A 24,365-nucleotide genomic window follows, 5' to 3' on the forward strand; every position below is an offset into this window, starting at 1 on the left:
TTGTTAGACATGTCGGCCAAATGACCTCATTGGCGGGCCTTGACCAATGAAAGCTGCCATGAATAACAGACATTCAGTCTAAGTTAAAAGTAAACACAATTAAGAAGAAATACTACTAATGCCTTTGATGGACTCACAGGTGTTTTACAATGGGACCTGCATGCACACAACATTTCAAAAGTAAAAGTAAGCTTAAGTAAATAATAAAAGCTTTTGTAGATCTGTTCATCTTTGTAATGTTAAAATGCATCACAAGCAGACAACCTCCTAACCACAAAATTACACATAGACTTGTGATTAAATTTTAGGAAGTCTTTTTCAAGAAAATGGGCTATGCTTTACAGCAGGGGTGTCAAACTCAATTCCTGAGTGATGTACATGAAGCTGGATTAGCTGGCTGGCCAGGTAAGTTTCAGGTTAGTTTGTACCAATCCTGGGTTTTAGGTACCATGTAAGTGGCTTGTCAGTTAGCGGTATTCATTGCCATAGTAACGTACACTCCACGGCTAACCTGCTCCGGGGCAAATATGTTCTGGGTTAGAGATCTCAAACTGAAGCTGGACCAATCAGATGTGAGAAAAGTGACACGTCTGACACAAAGTCACTCCAGTTTACCTTGCTCCAAATTAAAGATCACTAATGCTAAAAAAAATATTTAAGCCTGGCTTTATGATAATTACAGAGTCATTTTATGATTAATATAATTATTAATATTATTATTATCTATTACACAAGCAATTTATGTTTAACAGTTATAATAAGTCATTTATTTTAAATAAATAGTAATGTATGCAGATCATGTAATAGAAATAAGCTGTAGCATCTGACCTTTCATGTTTGAGTCTCTATCACTATATATTTTCAAATGTATAAACTAACTTAACAAGTTTCACTTGTGACTGCACTGATAGAGCAAAACAATTTATTTTATTTTTCCTCTTTCATATTTCATATGTTTAAATTTGTCATATTCTTCTATCTCTTAACCTTTAGCAAAACCTTTGACCTTTAGTTTTGAAACTGGCTGTGTCTCTCACAAAAAGTAAGTCAAATGTGCTTTGTGTTGCAAGGCTCATGATTGGCTGTTCACCAGTGATGTCACACATTCATGTGCATGTGCTCCACAAACTCTGGATCAAAGCCTGAGTTGACAAAGAAAGTTGATGAGGAACATCATGGTACCAACAAAGGCGGACTGGAGAGGTTTGGTTTTGTCAACTCAAAACTAATCCTGTAACACTGAATTTGTTCAACCAGCATCATGGTACAGGCCCCTGGAGCCTGCAGAATTTGGATTCAATAAAGTCCTTCTAGGCTTATTTGGGAAAAACTATGGTAGCCTATGTGTGTTGGAACAAAACTCTACAGGGATCTGGCCCTTTAGGAATTGAGCTTTACAGGCAGTTGGAAATGGGAAACAAAAAATTAGTTGTCGTGCATGGAAATCAGTGTTGTGTTGCGCAACACACTCGACGTTTTCCCACGCCATTGTTCTCTCTTTCACAAAATCATCGTCTTCCTCTCTTACGCTCCAGTGCGCGCAGCAATACCGGATTAAAAAATAAATAAACATTAAGGGTAAAGATTCACATCCATATGTTTTAACTTGAGCCCATGAAAAACAAATAACTTGCCCTAAAAATAACATTTATTTTTCATTAGCTCATGATAAAAATATAGATGTGAATCAGTACCCTTCATTTTTTTAATGGATGAATGAAACTTTATTATCAGTGTATCTACTTAAACTAGGCTCACGCAAGACACGTGAAACCTACACCATGGTGTTGTCCAAATTCAACTTAACTATTTGCATGTCCAACGCATGTCACATGGTGACAACTAACCAATCAGGTACCAGGTTATCTGACCTATGTAATTAGTCTGGAAAAAAACATAAAAGCATCAACGGAGGTCGTGTGTGATCTCTGTGTGCAGTTTTCTTGGTTTTGAACTCCTAAAATACAATGAGTTAGATTACAAATCATATACACTGTGTGCAATTAAACATGGAAGCAAGGGGACTGGATGAGGAGCTCAGAGATGTTTACCCGTCTTGCCTTCGAGGAGCACTCAAGTGGTTCTGCGTCAGAAACTCCGATGTTCTCCGCGGCGGAACGACCGACTTCGATACACTCTTGAGTCTCTCATTCTTTACGTTTCTTTTTCCGCCAATATTGGCTCTACTTCCTCAGTCACTTTTGGATGTCGGTTCCATAGAAGGCTGTGTTTCCGTCTAGTGTTGTAAAACAAAATGAGAATGGCCAGTCTGTCAGTAAACGCGTGGACTATGGTGACGCCTGGTTTAAGGATATCGCGTTTTATCAAAATGACACAGGCTCCTACCTTAGAAACCCCCCGGCTAATGTTGATTTACCTGTAGTTCATAGAACTGTGACAGGAGATCCCAGACACGAGACTTGTTTGACGATGGAAGGCTACCAGCCGTGGAGCTGGTCAAACAAATGCAGCGGTCAACTTTATTGCCCCAAAAACCAGACGCAGAGCCCGCATATCTGGAAACCATCAATAACAGGTAAGACTTGTGAGATCTACTCTGTGAATCACTCCTCGCCTCTCTTCATTAGTTTTTGCCACCGTTTTATTAAATTTAATAATGCCCGGATCAAAACAATTAAATCAATTCTTAAAAAAATAACAATTTTAATCTGAAACTAATTACGACAGAAATGAAGAACGTTCCTTGTAAAGTAAATTAATTAGCCTATTTTGAACCTGAACCAGCCTTTCTTTGGATGTCAGTTTACACGTCGTTATTATTTTGGTTTTAAATAATGTTGCCATTATTTAGATTATTGAAGGATGTTTCTTAAAAATTCTGCGTTGAGGAAAAATGCAATAAATGTTACATCATTGCTAATCTTGGAATAATTAAAATATCTTACAACAAAAGACAGACCTATTTCAAATGATTTTGTATTTCCTCGGAGGGAACAGAAGTTTCATTCTGTCAGCGCGGGAGAAAGAAACGGGTTCCTCACACAGTTGCAGCTGAAGGGGCTCGAGCCAACACTATATATATATATATATATAATTAGTACAGGCCTAGTCTAATATACAGCTTTGCCGAACATTTTTTTATATGTTCAAAATGTTTCAGTACATTCAGGCCACTGATCTTTCTTTTCATTTAAAATGTTGATTTATTTTTTGTTTTATGTGAGTACAGTATAGTGTAGAGTACATGAGTTTTATGAAGAAAAAAAAATGGGTTTGAAGTAAATAAAATGAAAAACAGTTGTTTACTGCTTTATTTTTATTTAAGAGATCCGAACGAATAATAATAATAAAAAGTTAGACCGTGGCTGTTTTCCCCGAAGCACCAAACTAAAGCGTCAATAGCGCTAAAGTTTTCAGCACTCCAGCATTTGGGATTAATTTAAATTAATCATAAATTTATTAATGTAATTGTTAGTTATAGTGTATTATTTATTGTCATTGCAAAGCTGCTGTACACTAAATTCAACTGGCTTGAATTTTATGTTTGACAGTAGTAGACCTTAGGCCTACTTTGTGAAACATAACCAATGAATTTCAGTAGAGGAGTGCTATTCATAATAGTATGGATTTTACAACTGCTGAGGCGTGCAATGGTGTGTAAATGTACTTTACAAAATATAATATAAAGTGTATATACAAAATATAAGCTATCAGTAGGCCTGCATAAATTAACGCATGGTCACCGCATGAACGTGTGATAAATGTGAAGAGTAAAATACTTGTTTGAATATCAAGTGCGAGATCCATACACAGAGTTATTTAGATAAAGCAGCCCTCAAATTGTTGTTTTATTGTTTGATTAACTGATTATTTAATGGTCATTTGAAAATCTTTGAAAAGCAAAAAAAGACACGAGTGTCCCTTCTACACAACACAAGCTTTTCTGTTGCCTTTAAAACAGAATTTCATTATTTAAAACATTTCATTATTTAAAACATTTTAACACCTTTTAAACTGGCTCTTCTCGGTGACCTTGAGACGTATGGTTACACTAGACCTTGACTTTAAGAGGTCTCATAAAAATAAAAACTTGCCAGCAATTCTTGAAGCTGCATCTCCACCTACCGGTTAGCATGTGCATTAGCATTAAGATCAAATGTACTTTTGCATTAAAAAAAACTTAGCCATTCTAATAATTCAACAGCTATATCATTTAATAGAGAAGATGGTGATGTAAGTTATGAATAAATATGTAATATGTAGTCATAAATGAAAGAAAAATAACTTGTAATATAGAGTTAAAAAGTTACATTCACACTTTTGTTGATCAGAAAATACTTCCCTAAAGGCTGCACTCATGGTAACTCAAAGCTGTTTTACGTTTTGCCGACGGTAGCGAATTCATACGAAGGGTTTAACAACAGCAGTACTTAAACGGCAGTAGCCTACTGTAAAGAACAATCTTATAATTCTCTGTCAAGATGTTTTCAGCTTTTAAAAGCGACGCATTTTCATCAAATCATCTTCCTGGTTATTTGGGACAATTTAAATTAAATTTAGACTATGAAAAACATAGTATGCTGCTTTTAAATGCACTTGGACTTGTATTTGGTAAATCCGCTTCTGGACTTTGAACTTGAGCTACTGATGTACCATATCATTTTTATGTACACGTTCTTATTATTTTAAGGTTGAACATGTGATTATTGGGTTCTATGTTGTCAGTGTGCAACAGATTGTGAATGTCTAAAGCAATCCCATTTTAGAGGTTTTCATGAATTTACTAGACCCGTAAAATGTGGGAGGTTGTACTGTCTCCATTCTTTCCGGAAATTGCCTGTTTACAATACATTGTAGTCATTTTGACTGCACGTGCGTGTTTTGGATTAGCCTATCTGGACAAATCTACGGAGGAAAGATAAAATATAACTTGCATATCCTGAACTAAAACAATAATCCGTTATCTAAAGTAATGTTTAATTTCTTGCAACAATATCTCGGCAGCTCGAGACAGCCGAGTTAAATGTTTTCCTAGTAAATAAACTGAATCGAATGAAGATATCGGCCACTCAATAACAAAATGTTTTAAATATGGAATTTTGGGCACTGGATCTGCTCACAGAAGATCAAATCATTTTTTCAACAAAAATATGTTAGCATGCGTTTATTTGCTTAAAATATTTGTTAAATCATAATTTTATAAATCACTGATCATGTAATAAAACCAGTCACGTTGAATAAAACATGAACGCAGCAATACTAGCAGTAAGGCATTATTGTTTTCTATGTTTTCCCCCATTACAAATTTAGGAACATCACCATTTTTCATTATGTCTGTGTGTGTGCTTAAAAAAATGTTTTACAGGAAGTTATATTGTAACAGAACCTCACACTGATTTTGTAATGTATGTAAAGCACCTACATTGATTAGTTTCGAACACTTGACATAAGACACGATAATGTTAACTTAATAATGTCAACGCTATTATTTTTGCACTGCATTGTGATATTCTAAATAACTGACAGTTTTATTTTATTTTCTATTTCTTTATATTTTACGTAGGCCTGTTTGCTTTTTCAACCTATATTTCACAAAAATAGCGAAGCATGCGATAGCCAGACACGCTTTTACATGGTGTTAAAATATATATATATATATATATATATATATATATATATATATATATATATATATATATATATATATATATATATACATACATACATACATACATACAAATCGTGGTTTGAAATTGATAGACAAGAAATTGATTGGGTTATCTGCAAAAACTGTTATTTTATATTCGTTTAATGCAATGCCTATTTATGACTTTGCAGCACTACTGTCACATGGGCGTGCCTAAACATTTGACTTTGCATATCACGTGATGGTGCATTAACAAATCAACAATTACCTCTCTCGTATTCTTTAGGGGTAACTAAAAACTGTGTTTAGAAGCGATCGGGCAAGTTCGTCAGAAATGTGTGAGCACCATCTTCTTAGTTCTGGGTATGTTGCTCCCCTTTTGAATGTTCACTCTCCAGACTCGCTGTACCTCCAAAACTTACGAGGCACTGGAGTCCATCTATCTGGGCTCCCGCAGATGTCCTATGGTAAAAGAGAGGTGTGCTCGCTCCCGTGGAGTTCTCAAAGTTCGTGCACTACTCCGGCCCACAGTCGCGCCTACAGTGGCTACTCTCAGCCGTTCTTTAGCAGTTCAGCCGCTGTGAGCGCAAGCCTCAACACTCACAAGAAGAGCTCACTGGAGGAATCCGGGAGGTACTACTTCCAAGATGTCAGCCACAAATCAGAGGAGCCTGGACGACCTAATGCAGCTTACGCAAGTGACCAAAGAATCACTGGCTCTGCCAGCAATGACGTTTCAAACTCGGAAAGGCGACAGCAGAACAGGCTTGCACAGAATGAACTGAACTTCAGTGACCAGCCAGTGACTGATGGGTCAAAGCAGTCTGTCGGCTCCAACGCTCAATTTCAACCATCAATAAACAGCCAGACCATCAGATCAGCCTTCTCCGATGGTACGAATCTTTTGACCCTTTCGTTTTTAGAATCCAACGCTGTGTTTAGATGTCACTCAGTGACCTGGAATTCATTGGATTTCACTCTGTAGTCTTTATATGTGTGCTTCTTGTGCGATGTATTAAATGTTTGCTTTTGTTATAGGCAAGTTATTTCAGCCATCATTTTATTTATTTATTTTTCAATACCGGTTTGTTTCTCAGAAAAACATTGTCTAATAAAACATGCCCCATGATAAATGAATAGATGTTACGGGGTAATCAGAGTTATGGTCGCGTTTAATAGTTAAGAAGATACTAATTCAGTGACATGAAAGAATGATAACGAGTGCACTATTGGATTTCTCTCTCTCTCTCCTCCCCAGGATTGCCATGGTGTGCCTCACAGGCTAGATCAAGAAAAAAGAGAAAACCTTACACGAAGCCACAGTTAGCCGAACTGGAGAACGAATTTATGATTAATGAATTTATAAACCGACAGAAACGAAAGGAGCTTTCCGACAGATTGGAACTGAGTGATCAGCAAGTGAAAATCTGGTTTCAGAACCGCAGGATGAAGAAAAAAAGACTTATGATGCGCGAGCATACCTTCACTGTTTACTGATTTTATTATTGTTATTATTATTATTTACAATCTAGGGTTTGTTTTTCATGTGATGACATCATTCATACATCTTTTAAACATATAACAGACTGTTCTTATGGAGATCCAAATCCACCAAACCCTTCTATCTGAAAACGGTTCCCAGACAGGAACATAGTGTTGGCCCAGATCCGGCCCATATTTGGCCCACGTGAAATCCATGATCTCCCGACCACTTATAAAATGTCATTTAATATTGAAGCTGAATATTTTGAATATATATTTGCCAAAAACTCGCAGCATTTGTATGTCGTGTGTGTGTGTGTGTGTGAAAAAATAACAATAAAAATAAAAAGTAAATGTAATTCCAAAGTTGTAATGTTAACAATGTTAAAAGGTTTGCTTTGTAGTTTAGAACTACAGCAAATTTGGAGTATATTGGATTCATAACAAAATCTGTCATCATGTATGGGCAGCTGATATAGCTACATTAATGGAGGCGTGAAATTGTCAGACGTTCCAACCATTCTAATAGGCTACTTTTGATAAAACCTCATTTGTATCTTCCGATCTGAAAACACAAGTTGTATTTTATCAAAAAGTGTTATGTGTAATATTTATTAAGTGTTGTGTAAATTATGTATTATATTAAACTTCTGTGTGCGATAATTGTATGAATCCGTGGTGATTCAAAATGCTCCAATAAAAGCAGTGGGCCCTCTAGTCCAAGCTTCAATTCGTTTATTAATACACAAACTCCGGTGTGCAAATATATATATATATTTTTTCTATGACTCTCCATCATTTATGATGATTATTATTGTTGTTATTATTAATAATAAATTGTATATATAATCGAATTAAACTGAACTTTAACTAGCAAACAAAGTGCTGTAACTCTGCGTTATGGTGTATAGGTAAATAAAGAGGAAATGGACAATAAAAAAAAAATCATTATTGTTTTGTCGTCCCTACAATGTAGTAGCCTACTTTTGTACATATGTATTAAAGGTTATTAATTTAGCTTTTATTTATGTTTTCTCTAATAAATTAGTTCAAATTACTGCAATAATGTTCGTATTTTAGAAATAAACTTGATTATTCATGGGAATCGTGCGAAAACAAAACTGGCCTATACGAAACATAAAAAGTAAATAAATAAATGTATGTCCAGTGACGTGGACACAAAGGTTTGTTGTATAGGTTTTGCAATCTCACCTTTGTATACTTTTTCACAACTTAAAGTTTTAACGCTACATAATTAGCGTTATAATTAAACGCATAGTTTCACAGCACTAGCACACCTTCACCACACATATTATTATTACTTTTAGATTATTATTATTATTATCATCATTCATATTATCAGGTATTATAATTTTAATTTAAAATACATGTTTTCAGAATATCTTATAGATAATTAAAAACATACATTAGAAATAAATGAGACAAAGGTACGTTTGGTCCAAGTTAATTGTCTTTACAATCGCTACAAATGCAATAAAGACTGAACTGTGTTAAAAGACTGAACAAGCAAGAAACAAACGGAATGTAATTTTCTGGAGAGCACTACAAGACGTTTTTCGACCGCTGTAGAAACTGGGGGCGCCAATACAAAGTTAAGGTCAAGTTAGTGACCGAAATTGACAAATAAAGACAAATATATGAATCATCAATATATACAGTAGTCAACATTTGAAGTGGATAAAAGCATTTAATCAGAGTTGTCCTAAGACAAGAATGCATTTTGGTTTTAGGTTTTAGGACAACTCTGATTAAATGCTTTTATCCACTTCAAATGTCGTGTGTGTGTGTGTGTGTGTGTGTGTGTGTGTGTGTGTGTGTGTGTGTGTATATATACACATAGACATACACACACATATATATATATATATATATATATATATTTGAGTTTGTATATATTTGTACAAGACTTTGTTGCACAACTCTCGCTTAACAAGGCCAAACTGAATAACAATTTATTTGATGCGCTAATGCTCAGTACAGTTTACATTTTTTATATTATTGCGAGAATTGTTTTAAAAAATTATTGGACATCGACTAGTAAACAGACTCCTTTTTTCTAGGTCTCGAAGCGAAACGAAGATGCAATGAATTAAACACGCTTTAGCATGGATCGTTCAAGATAAACATTTTGTTAAGAAAGCCACCCCGGCACGATTCAGCTTTCTATTAACGCGAAAATTATAGGCGTGTGTTCAAATTAAATCAGATGTTTTTTTTTTCTGGAATGGTTAGTTTCTGTGCTAAAATTTTAACTGTGCTAAAATTTACCGATAAAAACATTCTGATCATTATAGGTCACTATAGGCAGGCTAGCAGATTAAAGTTCTTGCATTGTTTTTGTATTGCCTGTTGTATTTTAAATCTGTTTTAAATGTTTAAATTTGTGAATATTAAGACAGATTTAAAATAACAACAGTTAATACAAAAACAATGCAACAACATTGAACTACTTTGTGGTTCATACAGATTTGAGACATAGCCTATATGTGGGGTTGGGGATAAATAAATAAACGGTAAATCTGTAGCTTTCCCAGAGTCTCTCGGTATGTAGAAGTCACTATTTACCTCCACTCAGGACACTAAACCATAGCACATCCTTTTGCCTGTGCAATAAAATGATTTGGCTGACGGTTGTAGGTGATTGCCGAGTGCTCATTGTCTCAAGACGCCAGACGTTCAAAGCCAGAACAGTTGTTTTGTACTTGGCAGTGTGAATCCGTCCGTCTTCCTGTTCTTCCTTTTGGTTACTGCATCGAGGAATTTTATTCAAGTCGTTACAAAATCGTTTGACTACTGGAATACATTATCGGACTAAATTGAAGATTTTACTTCAGGCTAAAAAATCAAGGTACAATTGAAAATGTTATTACCCTTTACTATATATTACCTTTTGTCGTTTTTGTACCTTTCTGTAGACTGCGAAGAATAAACTAAACCGCTGACATTTGGTCAACTGCATTACATTTCTTTGTTTTTGTGTCAGCGCCCAGATTTTTTCTCCACGTTTTTTTTTTTTTTTTTTTTGACTTCCTTTTTCTATTTTTCCTATGTCTTGAATGTATAGCCTAAGTTATAACAAAATATGGCTCTCCAAGAATTTTTTTAAAAGCCTATTGCAGATTCAGAAACATACGTAAAGCTCGTGTTTAATGATGTACCGTGCGTTTCGAGTGCACGAACTTTGAAGGCATGCAAATCTCAGTTTCAGAGTATAGAGAGCTATAAAGAGACTGAAAACCTTGCAGTTTTGCTTCAGTCGTCAAAGTTGAAAGGTGGTTGGGAAACCTAGGGAAATCTTAAAGCAACTGAATAGTAGGCTACAACTTAATGTGATGCATTGGAAATAAATTGCTTAATGTTATGATGAAGGTGCTTAATTTCATTAACTATTTTATGATTTTAATCCAAATATTTGATGTGGTATTTCTGTGATTGCTTACTAATGCCTTGTAATACACACGGGAAATCAACATGGGAGTTTCAAAAATGTTGGCAACCAATGACCTTCCTTATGCGGTTACCTATGAGCCGCTCACTTAATGACTGATATTGATATATGGTGATTTTTGTTCGCGGATCACATGACACAATTACCTCAAGAATCGATCAAGATGAGAATTGCACGTCAGCGTACGTTTCCGATTTTTTCTTCCTCGCGAGTCCTATCCACACGCATATGGTGCAATAGATGGACAAAGTTTACCAGTCAAGCTGACGATTTTTCCTCTCTAAGTGAGCAATGACGGAGTACGAGGATCGCAGCAACGGTGCATCTAATATGTATTTACCGTACTATGTTTCTGCTCCTGATTTCTCATCGGTCTCTTCGTTCTTACCACAAGCTACGTCGTGTCAAGTCAATTTTCCCTATTCTTCCAACCTAGCGCAAGTCCAACCTGTTCGTGAAGTGACTTTCAGGGACTATGGACTGGATCATCCGAGCAAATGGCATTACAGGGGCAATTACGCTTCGTACTATTCAACGGAGGATATAGTGCACCGGGATCTCCTGCAGTCATCAAAAAGAGCGGAAATGATTTTTAAGAACGATTCCGTGTATAGCCATCACGGTGGTACTAACTCCTCTTGCAATTTCTTCACCAACGCCGGCCGAAATGGGGTACTTCCACAAGGATTTGATCAGTTTTTTGAAACTGTTAACTCTGAGAAGCCCAACCCTGAGCAGTCCAAACAAAAGCCAGATACGAGTGTCCCCGGAGATGCTGCATGCAATGTTTCTACAGACAGCGTGGAGCAGACCAAACAAGACCCTTCAGCAGCCGTGGAGGAGGAATCCTCAATATCAACCTGCGATGAAGAAAAGAACAACGGCTCAAGTAGGTCCATTATCGGCTTTATCGGTTAGCTTTTATGTGCCGCTTTATAAGAGTGCAAAAGTTTATTTTGACTATAGCTAGTAAGATTCTCTCTGCTGTTGTAAAAATCTTTACGATGTGGAAGGCGCTTTCATTGGATCATTATACATCTAAATAGGCTATTTGAAATGCACGCAATACAAACACTTATTTATATATGCTGATAATTAATCTTCAAATATGTTGTAAAGACAATGTTGTAATGATCGTGCTGTGAATCCAGAAAGCACGTGTTTTAAAAATCTCAAGACTGTTGCTTGTTTCAGTAGTAATTCGTTGCATTATCACAAAAGATTTTAACATAAAAGAGTAACACTTTAATCGAACTAAAAACACACACGGATTACTCGTGTGCGCGTGCGTGCGTTTCGACATAAGTGAATGAGCGTGTGGGCCGCTTACATGCTTGTGTGGATTTCATATGGCAGATCTTGTGTTGTTTTATAGTCTGTGTGAGCTTACTTTAGTTTCTTTGTAACTGCAGTGTGGATTACACAATAATCTCGTTACAAATTTGGCATTAGTATCTGAAGCATCTAACTTGTAATGCCATCTCATGAACCATCTGCAGTTGTGTTGCAACTGAGTTAGCCTTGAAATTCACTGTAATGTAATCAAGTTACTTTTCTTTTTATAGGCACAACAAAGTCCAGAAAAAAGAGATGTCCATATTCGAAATACCAGCTCCGAGAACTTGAACGAGAATTCTTTTTCAATGTGTACATAAACAAAGAGAAGCGTCTGCAGTTGTCCAGAATGCTCAGCCTTACAGACCGACAAGTGAAGATTTGGTTCCAGAACCGAAGGATGAAAGAGAAAAAGATGAACCGAGATCGTCTCCAGTATTTCACTGGAAATCCATTGTTCTGAAAGCCATGATATTGGCCGATGAGACGATGAAACGATGGCTATTCTATTATGTCATATTTGTTGGACATCATCCATTCGCCAGACACCTGGGTTATTTTCACATCATCTCTGTATTTCACAACTATGCAAAATACTTCCTATCAAAAATGAATGTGATCTCCGATTAAAATTCTGCACAAATGATTTACAACCGTGTATTCGCGATGAAGAAAACGATCAGATATCAGGAACATAGCTCGACAATCTCGTCATACTTTGTGTTAATGGAATTTAAATGCAGTAGCATTGTATTTGTATTTATTTATTGTGTTTTTCATTGTTCCTCGAAGTACATCCAAGTAACACACTGCATTAGCAGCAATGCGTTTGGTTACATCAAGAGTAAGTAATTACATTGAGGTAAAACTGTGTATGCATTTATTCGTTTGAAGCATGTAATGTATCTATGTATTAAATAAATAAATAAAAATACAGCAGATTTCTATCTATTGCTGCGATGCCTCTTGTGTGTGATAGTGGATAGTACTGGTCTAAGCCAGAAACAAATTTAATTATTTAACAGATATTTGTTGTTATTCAATAACATTTTTAACATAGTTGCATTTCAAACGTATATTCCTACTTAATTTTCAGACGAAAGCTGATTTTGATTATTACTGGAAGAATAAACCTGCGCTAGAGAGAGAACTATTTCCAATGGTAACTTTTCTACAGTCGTTTTTGACCGATTCCTTTCCATGCATGTTGTTTTACACTAAGGCTGTTTAGTAAACCTTGAACAGTCTAGACCGTACAATAAACTCTGGGCAGTAAATTAAATTGGGGCTATTGGACCCTATATCCACTTCAACTGCGACTTTGCCCTGAACCACAAAGGGTGCAGATGTTTTGTTTTTCTGTTTAGGAAGATGTGAACTCAGTATGTGTACAAATACAAGAGATAATATAATATTAAGGGTTATGTTGCAAAAGAGGCCTAGTCCTACGCATTGCACATCACCGCATTTCTAAAGGCGTCTTCACGGGGCTGTTTTCGTCAAATGTAGCACGTGAAGACGTACAGTAACCAGCTTTTCTTACGGTGGTTTACAAAGTTAGATGTCGTCAACAAATGTAAAAATTCGAATGAAATCTTGCATTTGAACTTCCTTAATGTCAAGGTCGTCACCCTTAACCTTTTTGAATAAGTAAAGGCGAATTTTTTTAGGCTTCTCCTTGAAAAACTACGCCCTCTCAGAGGCGCCGCAGTGCACCACGGCCCAATATGGCTGCTGCATCCACTCACACTGACCTGCCTTCAGAGGCCTCCATACAGTTACCTTTGGGCTAGGTTAAATTGCTTGGTGATATGCTTTAAAATAAAACCATTAATATCACTTCCTCCCTAAGGTTTTATGCAAGGGCAACAATGCAGTAATATACGGCTATGCTTAAAGTACCAAAAAAGATTACAAAAGACTCTTTGTGCAGATATTATTTGTTGATTTTTTTATCTCATCAGTAGACATTATTTACTCTGTGCACATGGATGCACAATATAGGCCCCCTGGAAAGACAAAACTGACTTCTGTAGTGCTAGGCAAATGCAGAACAAGCTCCTTTTATTTCCTAGATGTGAGTTTCCTAAAAGTTTTAGCCGTGTGTAAGTATATCCAATATTTTTGTGTGTTTTGAAATATATTGACTGTCCTAATAAAGAATCTTAACATAGACATCCCTTTGATTCTTTACATTTAGTGGATACTGCTTGAAGCCACGAGAGGGCGAACGTACAGCAATGATCTGACCTGGTGCTGTGTGTTAGCTGTTCTTCAACACAATAATGACGCCTAAGCCGAGTTTTGTGATCTAATATAATGTTTTTATGTCCGTGTGCTGTTGATTCACTTTTATCCTTAATTAGATTTATGCTCTTGCACAGGCTATATTGAAAAAAATAATAATAATAATACATTTAAACCCGGGATATATATTTTAGTCGCGTACAAGGATATCTTTCTCTGCATAGTTGGGGAGACAATTTCAGTGAACATCTGCCATATATATTGTGAACATCTATATATATATTTAACAGTTTCCCGGTAGACGGCAGACTTGCATGCAATGATAAAACTAACTAAATAATAATAATAATGATAATAATAATAATGAAATACTCCTATGGATTCTAGCATAACGTAGCTGCAGTCCACTACTTATTTAGCAAATGATTAAACTGTACGCATCTCTACAGCATCTTCTTATTAATCGTAGGTCTTTTTAAATAATTATTATAATCTATTTAAGGGTGATTCTACAAATTAAATGAACGAAACCGTTCTCGAAGAATTGTAGTGTAATTGTATTTACCTTTAAATACATAGCAGAGATAAATTATGCATTTCGTATAGTATTATAATAGTTTGACGTGTAATTGTGAAAGGTGTTTACTTACAAATATGAAAATTGTGTACGTGCTTGTTGATTATGTCTGTTTTCAGATGTCAATCTGATTCTGTATTTTTCTTTAGTGATTCTGAAATTATCTATAAAAACTGACTGTGTGTACTATTTTTGTACTAATTTACGTAAGTGTATCCAGGAATCCGTGTGTGCTTGCATTTTCTGCTTTGTTTAAATTATATGAAGAAATTGTACGTGATTGTTCCTTAACATGAAATGATTGTATGTTAAGATTTCTATATAAACAAGTTCATAACTCCGTATAGATATTTTTTTCTATTTGATCATTTTGTGTATATAAATACAATATTATTCCTTGTGACAATGGATCATACACCTGTACCAAACAACACACTGCCGATGATTTATTCAACGGCAAAGACAGCATTTTATTCTGCGTGCGCATTTGCATTGTATCAAGTTCTAAAGCAGCTAAGCACAGATCATTTGTTAACATTTGTAAATGCTGTTTAATTCTGCACACGTATTTGCATATTTAGTTACATTTTGATAATGTTGCATATAAGATGTTAGTGCTGCATAAAGATGTATTTTAAAAGCAATGTGTAAATGCGTTTAAGATACACGATCATATAAATGTGTTTATTCAAATAAAAACTCTTCACTCTGTACATTTAAAAGAACTGCATAAATTACGAACAATTCATAAAATGTCATTTAAACCTGTGATTTGCGCTATGTATTTTAAACATATAGCCTACCTCACATCTTTATAATGATAAGGTGAATAATAATGTAATGGAAAATATGTATGGATAACATATAATAAATATATGTCTGGCTAAAATGATTTAACAAGTGCAAGATTTATTTCATTTAGTTTAGAAAATAACAAACATGGTATTACATGAATTAGCAAATAGTATTCACACTGACATTTTCTTTGCGTCCGATGAAAAGTTCTAACTGCAGACAGGCCACATCAGTTGTGTAGATTAAAATATAGATGATAAAAATCCCAATTAGAAAAGTTGAATCACAATTTTGCCTTTCACCATTAATCCAGTAATGCAGTCTGCGGTGTTTAGGCCCACGTCCGCCGCCTCATTTTCTTCTGCATTGTCCTCTGCTTTTTGCAAAGGGAAACTGTAAACTACCAGAAATTCCTTCTGTTGTGTCTGCCGACATTTCTTGTCTTGACCTTGAATTGGAGTTAAAAGGAGTACAAAATAGATGATAATAGTCATTTAATTTCCCTGTTCTCGCTCTTTGTTTCACAGTTTAGTCTGTATTAGTCCAATTTCGTCCCATTTTGTCTTAATTGTATATGTTATTCTGAAAATGCATTTAACAATGTTATTTTGCCCGTCTTGGAACCAATTTCAAGTCCTCGTTCTAGGTGTCGCTGTTGACCACGTCTAAAGCTCCAGATCGCGTGTCAGCGCGTCCACGTGACGGGGAAGAGCCTGCGTCTCAAGGCCATTTTCAAATTTCATTGGTGAGAGCGTCATGTGCTTGCAGAGAGACTCTCTGGGTTATACAGGGATTGTTTTGCTAGATATGTCAGCTTACAGAGGACACTTCTCATCTTCTTAAAAAAAAAATAATCCAAAATGTCCTTTCCCAACAGCTCTCCTGCTGCAAGCACGTTTTTGGTAGATTCCTTGATTGGGGCGTGCAGAACAGATTTTTATTCCAGCAGTAACATGTACATGCCAGCCACTGCAGAAATGGGAACCTATGGAATGCAAACCTGTGGACTCCTTCCGTCTCTTGGCAAACGGGGGGAAGTAAACCACCAAAACATGGGCATGAACGTCCACTCGTATATACCTCAAACTGATAACTGGGCAGATCCAAGCAGGTCCTGTCGATTAGATCAACCGCTCAACCAGATGTCCACCTGCACATTTTCACAAAGCATAAAAGAAGAAACGAACTGTTGTATGTACTCCGACAAGAGAGCAAAGGTCAGTTCGTCCGAGATACCCGCGTACTCCAACCTGATTCCCGAAACGTGTTCCGTTGATAGTCCCGAGATTCCTGTGCCTGGATATTTTAGACTAAGTCAGACTTATGCGACGGCGAAAAACCTGGACTATGACAGCGAGACGATGAGCCCGAGCACTACGTTAATGCAGCTGAACAGGGTGGCTCCAAAGGCGCAGTCAGCGCCCTTTGTCGAGGTTGAAAAGAAGCTTCCGCACGATCGGGACACAAGGAGCTCTTCCCCTGCGCAGACTCCGGAGCCCAAAGTCAGCACGCTGGAGGAGAAGAACTGCTCAACTGAGGCGTCTGTCTCCAGCCCTGAAATGCCACACAGAGATGGCAAAGGTGGGTACAATAAACGGATTAATCGCGTCTTGGTGTAAATGCGAACGCCCCGGCATCATAAAACCCAAAATAAAACACAAACAACCTGAAAGTCGTAATGTTTAATGGGAGTCTTACTCAGGTTGCAGTAAAAGCCTTAACAGGAAACAGCGCTGCGAGGGCGCCTTAACATCAAATACCTTTTGTTGCAAGTGGCTGTGGTCAATATAAGCACAGTGAAATATATTTGCAACTTCATCCATTCAGCAGGAAAATGAATGTACTTCTAATGTAGGAACCATTTGTTACTAACTGCAACATGGTTAGCATAGCTTGGCAAAATCTGATTTTTGGTGCAGTAAGTTAAATACACAAAATTGCGTAGGGTAAGGAGTAATTAAGCTTATTAAAAGGGCAAAATTTAAACATTAAAAAAATACTATAGTAAAAGTGCTATGCCTACTATATGCTACAGAGATATTCAACACTTGAATTGTCATTATGTGCTGAAAGACCAAATGAGGCCACATATGGGCTATTATTTGACTCAGTACGTTAATTCTAATGATCTGTATGTATAGGTTTAATTATGATTACTGTTTTGACAAGCATGCTTGTCTTTTTTTCTCATGTAGAAAGAAGGATCTTAATTTGCCTTTTTTTTTTTTTTTTTGTCTTGCTGTTCGCTCACTGTCTTTTTGTTTTGCAGAGTCTAAAAACGACACACCGACGAGCAACTGGTTAACCGCGAAGAGTGGACGGAAAAAAAGATGTCCGTACACAAAGCACCAGACCTTGGAATTAGAAAAAGAGTTTTTATTCAACATGTACCTGACTCGGGAGCGCCGTCTAGAGATAAGCAAAAGCGTCAACCTCACTGACAGACAAGTGAAAATCTGGTTCCAAAACCGCAGGATGAAACTCAAGAAAATGAGCAGAGAAAACCGTATTCGTGAACTCACATCCACTCTCACTTTTTCGTGAACGTGAACGTGCAAACAGGAGCATTTCAAAAACTTACCTCCCGTTTCGGTCCATCTGTGTTCTCTTGTAAAATATTGACATGAGGGCAGTGTGCATTGTTTTGGCTACTTTCACGTTCCAGTGTTGTGATCGTTGCTAAATATTTACCATTTGTTGCTACATTTTTTATTGCATTGGAAATGTGAAGCCTTGTGTATTTCAATATGTTTCACAGGGTATAATAGTGGTGTTAGGTCTTAACTTATAATAAAATAGATTATTATTATTATCATCATCATCATCATCATCATTATTATTATTATTATTATTATTATTATTATTATTATTATTATTATTATTATTATTATTAAGATAGAAACAGGCTGTTCCGAGATGTTTAATTTCAGCGGGGACAGAGCAAAAATGTCGCTGAAACCTTTGCGGCAAAAAATTAAAAATAAATAAAAGTTAAAAAAAGGACATTGAAAGCAACTTTGAAAGTAAAGGTCACCCATTTATCTGAAATAATTACATATAAAGGTTTCTGTATAATAGATGTTTAAATATGTCTGTTTCAGTGCATGTTTGTGGCATGTGGTCAGTTGACAATAAATTCATAATATGTCATAATAGTGTTTGTTGAAATATTTGTATAATAAAGTTTTTAAACCACGGTTTATATCTAGAACATAATACAATCCCCAATACACCCCCAAACACACACACGTACACACACTCACAAGAGAACATATAGTTGTACACTCCGCTGATTAAAACGCCGTTTTTTAAAATATATGAGAAAAACAAAGCTATTTAAAAATATGATCTTATGTTAAAATATAACCCGTGTTTGAGCCTGAATGCATGTAATTTTCTAAATGTATTTTTTGTACTTAAATTATATTCAAAGACACATTAGCAAATACAAACTAAGTTACAAAAAGGCACACATGTCAACTGATATTTGTTAAAAATTTGATAAAAATTCTGGCCATATCATTTACTGATGGTTTTTGTCCATTGTTATGTAAAGGCCCAAAACTATTTTAAATGTTTTGATCGATGAAAAACCCGTGGAATTCTTATTTCATAACAATTCTTGTTTAACAAGTCCACTGTCCACTAAAAATCTAAAAATTGTATTACAGTTCTACGTTTTTTCTCTCTGTAGCATTGACCACTCAATCTCTAATGTGCATGTATACAAACACACACAACGTCAACCAGGCTTTTTTAGACACATGCTCGAATATGTGGACACAGATGGGAACGTAGATTGAAATATTGAAATTATTTTCTCAAATCAGGAAGAACTGTGCAATGAACTGGGTTTAATCTCTCTTTACACAAATAGTATATTCGGTCTAAACCTTTTAGTTCTTTTATTGTAAAGTGACGTAGCAACATCCGCTTTATTACCATCATCATTCCACACTGTCGCCACCTCATTCAGTGCACGACGTACATTATTATCTAATAAGGCGAGAATATTCCCAAATGTATTATTATTATTATTTAATGACAGACACGTGGATCAAGACACTTTGGAATGCCTAGAGTCTTTTTTATAAGGTCACATTAATACATAATCAAATGCACCTCATAATTTTTTTTATTGATAGGCCTACACATAAAAAAAAAAATCTGACTCGTTTTTCAATAAGGACCAAAAATATACACAAATATGACTTCCTGTGTCAATCTTATAACACCTTACAGTCAGTATCAAACTTACAACGACTGAACTGCAGATCTTAACACTAAAGCAGCGAGAGCGTTTATAAAATATGAGAATCTGTGAGGCTGCTGTGGTTCGTTGTTTTACAGCTTGTTATTACATTTATTTTACGAGGACTTGCAACTCGGAACTCTATAAAATACTTTACAAGCCTAGAGTATGACATACCTTATGACGAAATTTTGCAAGATTTTACACTGCTGGAATTACACTGCGTTTGTTAAGCTATCAGTGGTGAGGGCTAATGTATGACCTTGTTAAAAACTATAAGTATTGGTTTAAAACATGCTCAGTGCAGAATATCACTACATCTAAATTAAGATTAAAAATATGTATTATCTTATTTTTGAGAGTACAAATCAAACACGCCGTTATCAGCGGACTGGTTTACTCTCTGTTTTAGTAAATATGATCACGTGATTCATGTAACCAATCACTGGAGATGAAGGCAACAAAAATACTATGATTGTTCAGAGGCAAGGTTTCGGAAACAGAGTAACGGTTTATATGCGTTCGAAGGGATCCAAAAATGTCGGGTAGTTCAGCTCTCAGTAGCTATTATGTGGACTCTATTATGGGGCACGACACGGAGGATGTGTACGGAGCGCGTCATGTCCAGGGCTCACACACAGTGAGGCCGTCAGGTGTGGCGGAAAATGCGGACTTCTCCTCGTGCAGCTTCGCTTCAAAGTCAGCCGTGTTCCCTGCGTCCTGGACCTCGGTTCACCAACCATCTCCTGCTGCTGTGTCCGGACTTTACCATCCGTACGTCCACCAGACCCATGTTTCGGACAACAGATACGTGCGCTCCTGGATAGAGTGCGCTCCAGTCTCAAGCCATATCTCTCTATCGGGGCTCCACTCCAGCAGTCGGCACAGCGGCACAAAGACTCAAAGTTTACCCTCGAAAAGGACTGAGAGCGCTGCTTTTGAAACAGAAACCGTTCCCGAGTTCAGCTGCAGGGCTGTGTCCGAGAGCGTAGACCAAGCGACTGAAGAAACGGCTGCAAATGATATCTCGAGTCTCGATGAACCTAAAGACGAAAAACAACAACAACTTGACCCAAGTAAGTAAAATGAATTGCCTCTTGATTTACAACCTTCCAACTGTCCTAAACTGGAGGTTTTACAAACCTATAAATGTGTCCGGGCTCTTACCACGGGCCGAAATATTGCCTTCGTCTGTAGGCTATGTAGTGAGAATGTGAGAATGCTATAGGCTGTATATATATAAATATATATATATATATATATATATATATATATATATATATATATATATATATATATATATATATATATATATCATTCTCCATATATATATTATGGATACATATTAACGTTTAGCTCCCTTTGATATTGCCTAAAGAAGTGCTCTAATCAATTGTGGACGTAAAGCTTATTTACGTGTTTTATTTTTATTTTTTATTTTTTCAGGGAACCCTGCAGCAAACTGGATCCATGCAAGATCAACAAGAAAGAAACGTTGCCCGTACACAAAATATCAGACTCTAGAATTAGAGAAGGAGTTCCTGTATAACATGTATTTAACGAGGGATCGTCGTTATGAAGTTGCACGAATCCTGAATTTAACAGAACGGCAGATTAAAATCTGGTTTCAGAACAGAAGAATGAAAATGAAGAAGATGAGCCGAGAGAGAAGCAGCAAAGATCCTTAGTGAACAGTGTGCTTCAACTTAATATCTTATAATGCGAATTACTTGAAATGAATGGTTATTCCACAATAAATTATACAATAGCTTGGCTTAAAACACCCAAAATCTGTTTCTTTCCTAGCAACATGGTGGAGTAGTTCAGGATCTGAGAATTCAGTGTTCTATATTTCAAAGTAAAATTCAGCGTCAGATGTTACTTATACTTATCCCTATTCATAAAAATCCTACCACTAAAATGTCTGATAGGCAATTAGGATATGGTTCTTGGTCTGATAAGTTCCTAATGTGCTGAGCTGTAATTCTGTCCATAATGCATGCAAAACCTGCTCTTCGCCTTCATGCATCCACATGTGATCATTTACTGTGCCGTTTATTTCTGTCCGTAAATTGGACATTATGTACAATCTCATATTTCTAATCTATCCTTTCAGAACTAGTGTATTTCAAGTCGAAGCTCTTGCTGGTGTGATAGATGCATCAATACGGTCTAAAAAAGAAAAAATATATATTTTCTTTTTTTTTTCACAGTGAAGCTTGCCTTCAGTGTTTTATAATGAATTTTGGTGTAGATAAGCTTTGTTAAATACTCTACACGTGCAAATACTGTGAAATTGTTTGTCTCTCTCTTTTAGGCCATGTTTACAAATAAACTGCATATGTACAGACATGTCTAATAAATATGTACAGACCTTTTAAATAACAGACATGCATTTTATAAATGGTGCTTCCACCTGCGACTAGGATAATTCTGTTTCATGCTGAACAAAAATTACAGATTAATTGTTAGGCAATATATATATATATATATATATAGGTGTTAGGTGTTGCAAAGAGCCCCAATTTATTGTCAAACCTGTACCAAGAATTGCTTTAGAGCAGGGAGAAATTGGGTCCAATAAAGCCATAGAAAGAGCTAGACGTCTGGTCTAAATGAGTTTATGGTATAGGACTGTAATTGCTCTTCTCTTTGAAACTAACCTCACTGGTTCTTTGTGTCTGTTACTTGCACACAAAAACGTAGACACTTCCACGGGGCGTCTGGTCTATTGATGGTGAGACTAAAGCATCGACCCCCCCCAGTACACTGAAAGTCACGTTTATTCACGAAATGCATCTCTACTCTACAAACCTTAAAGCTGACAATCGTTTGGGGTGTTGCTATTACAAAAAAATGCAACAGGAATGTTTTCATCTTAGAAAAAAAGGTCGACATAACAACCAATTAAATACTTATGCGAGCTGAGTAAATGTAAATTGTCAGCGTCTAAACTAATATCATCCATGCATTCGTTGCATCACCTATTCATTTCTTCTGAAAAAGAAATGTGTGCATCCAGCAATGTCAAAGAATGCGAGATTAAACAGGTGTGTACATTATTGCCACTAGAGGGCATAGCTGTTCTGTGAAAATAAAGGGCCGTCCGTGGCTGTACACACTCACTTACAGGAGATAATCAGATATCAAAACAGGGTAACTACTGGAAAATAGGTTAAATTCGAATTTGCTTTCAGAAAGTTAATATTTCTGGACAAACATATGAGTTCAGGTCTCCCATGGTTAACGTGCACACGTAGTTGCAGGGGCTGTTTTGAATTATAATATGGGTTGAGAAAAGACAAGAACAAAATAATTATTGCGTGTGAGCATGGTTATCTCAGTATATGGAGCACTGTGTGGGTTAGTTATGGCTAAACAGATAAATGTATTTTGAGCGTTGTGGATAGAATGGATTATATTATTATGATATGGAGGTTCCGGGCTCTCTATGAAATGTGGATTTGCTTATTATATTAATAATGACCCATAAAAATGAGGCTAAGACGTTTATAAGGTAGACTGCTAAGTGAGGTTGCTACAGTTTATTTCACTTTACTTTACATAATGTTTCTATCCTTTCGACTAACAGCGCAATATAAACGGAATCATCAGGAGAACAGTCATTTATGAACTGTAAAAATGAAGGCTTCACTCAAAACAGCATACAGCAAGATGTATAAATGTAACAAAGCAGTTTGTTCTAATTGTTTCAAGCAATAATGCACAATGAAAAACCAAATCAACTAAAAACTAAATCTAGTTTTAAATATTTATAAATTTGTTGTTACATCTGAAATGTTACACTTTTTCTAAATATGCCTAATGCTGGTAATTTAATGTTTCAGCAAAACAACAGTTTCTAATAACTATTCTTATTATTATTAGTAGTAGTAGCAGTAATAGTAAATGAATACATGCAAATGTAATGAAAGCAGTAGGCCTACACATCGATAAAGCATAGCATTTCGCTGACTCCAAACATAGATGGAAGAGAGCAAAACACACACTTAATATAAATGTCCTTTCCCTCCTCTCCCTCCCTGTCTGTCATGTGATCTATAACTAAAAGCAACCCTGTTCTGAGGCATGCTGTAGCTCCCTGACTGCAGAATTTGGCTGTGGGCCTGTTCACCAAATAACATCAGCTCTCTAAATCATATCTGATCCCACTGGCATTTGTAAAGATCTGACATCACCAATGAGTTCTCACTTTGTCGACCCTTCACATAACACACTGGACGAGGTATTTTTTCTCCTGCGGATCAACATTTCCACAAATGCTGAACGGAAGGCATGTGATGGAGTATTGCGACGGCCAGCTCTGATGCAGTTGGGAAATCTGCGACACAGAGCGCCAGTTATCAGTCGAATCCCGGTGGAATTACGTGTCACTGTGACCGCTCTAAATTTTACGCACACGATAACTTTCAAAGACAGCGGGTCTGTACGACGCTGCCAGAGACCCGGTCCCTGCACCACCGAGCCTGTAAATCGTCCCTGGCTCGGAACCAGCGGGCCTAAATCAGCGCGCGCCTCCGTCTCAGATATTCCCTTGGATGAGACTTCAAGGTTGTCGGCCGTACAATCTGTTTTCAGA

General features: G+C 36.4%; 4 protein-coding genes and 1 pseudogene across 4 annotated transcripts; all 5 read left to right on the plus strand.

Annotated features, from left to right (window-relative positions):
• The first annotated feature begins 1,926 nt into the window (after positions 1–1,926).
• On the plus strand, positions 1,927–3,138 carry LOC113052851 (homeobox protein Hox-D13a-like; annotated as a pseudogene).
• A 2,769-nt stretch (positions 3,139–5,907) lies between these two features.
• Positions 5,908–7,807, plus strand: LOC113053551 (homeobox protein Hox-D12a-like). Its single transcript, XM_026218673.1, has 2 exons — positions 5,908–6,501; positions 6,867–7,807. Exons 1-2 carry the CDS (start codon positions 5,943–5,945, stop codon positions 7,103–7,105), a joined length of 798 nt encoding a protein of 265 aa, XP_026074458.1. The 5' UTR covers positions 5,908–5,942; the 3' UTR covers positions 7,106–7,807.
• A 2,307-nt stretch (positions 7,808–10,114) lies between these two features.
• On the plus strand, positions 10,115–12,833 carry LOC113053550 (homeobox protein Hox-D11a-like). Its single transcript, XM_026218672.1, has 2 exons — positions 10,115–11,448; positions 12,125–12,833. The coding sequence occupies exons 1-2, from the start codon at positions 10,851–10,853 to the stop codon at positions 12,355–12,357; spliced, it is 831 nt and encodes a 276-aa protein (XP_026074457.1). The 5' UTR covers positions 10,115–10,850; the 3' UTR covers positions 12,358–12,833.
• A 140-nt stretch (positions 12,834–12,973) lies between these two features.
• On the plus strand, positions 12,974–18,370 carry LOC113053549 (homeobox protein Hox-D10a-like). The gene is made up of 2 exons (XM_026218671.1): positions 12,974–17,094; positions 17,783–18,370. Exons 1-2 carry the CDS (start codon positions 16,374–16,376, stop codon positions 18,055–18,057), a joined length of 996 nt encoding a protein of 331 aa, XP_026074456.1. The 5' UTR covers positions 12,974–16,373; the 3' UTR covers positions 18,058–18,370.
• Positions 18,371–20,011: 1,641 nt separating this feature from the next.
• On the plus strand, positions 20,012–21,548 carry LOC113053552 (homeobox protein Hox-D9a-like). The gene is made up of 2 exons (XM_026218674.1): positions 20,012–20,841; positions 21,212–21,548. The coding sequence occupies exons 1-2, from the start codon at positions 20,304–20,306 to the stop codon at positions 21,451–21,453; spliced, it is 780 nt and encodes a 259-aa protein (XP_026074459.1). The 5' UTR covers positions 20,012–20,303; the 3' UTR covers positions 21,454–21,548.
• Positions 21,549–24,365: the final 2,817 nt, after the last annotated feature.

This window comes from Carassius auratus, chromosome 34 (assembly GCF_003368295.1).
Source record: "Carassius auratus strain Wakin chromosome 34, ASM336829v1, whole genome shotgun sequence".
Classification (NCBI taxonomy): domain Eukaryota; kingdom Metazoa; phylum Chordata; class Actinopteri; order Cypriniformes; family Cyprinidae; genus Carassius; species Carassius auratus.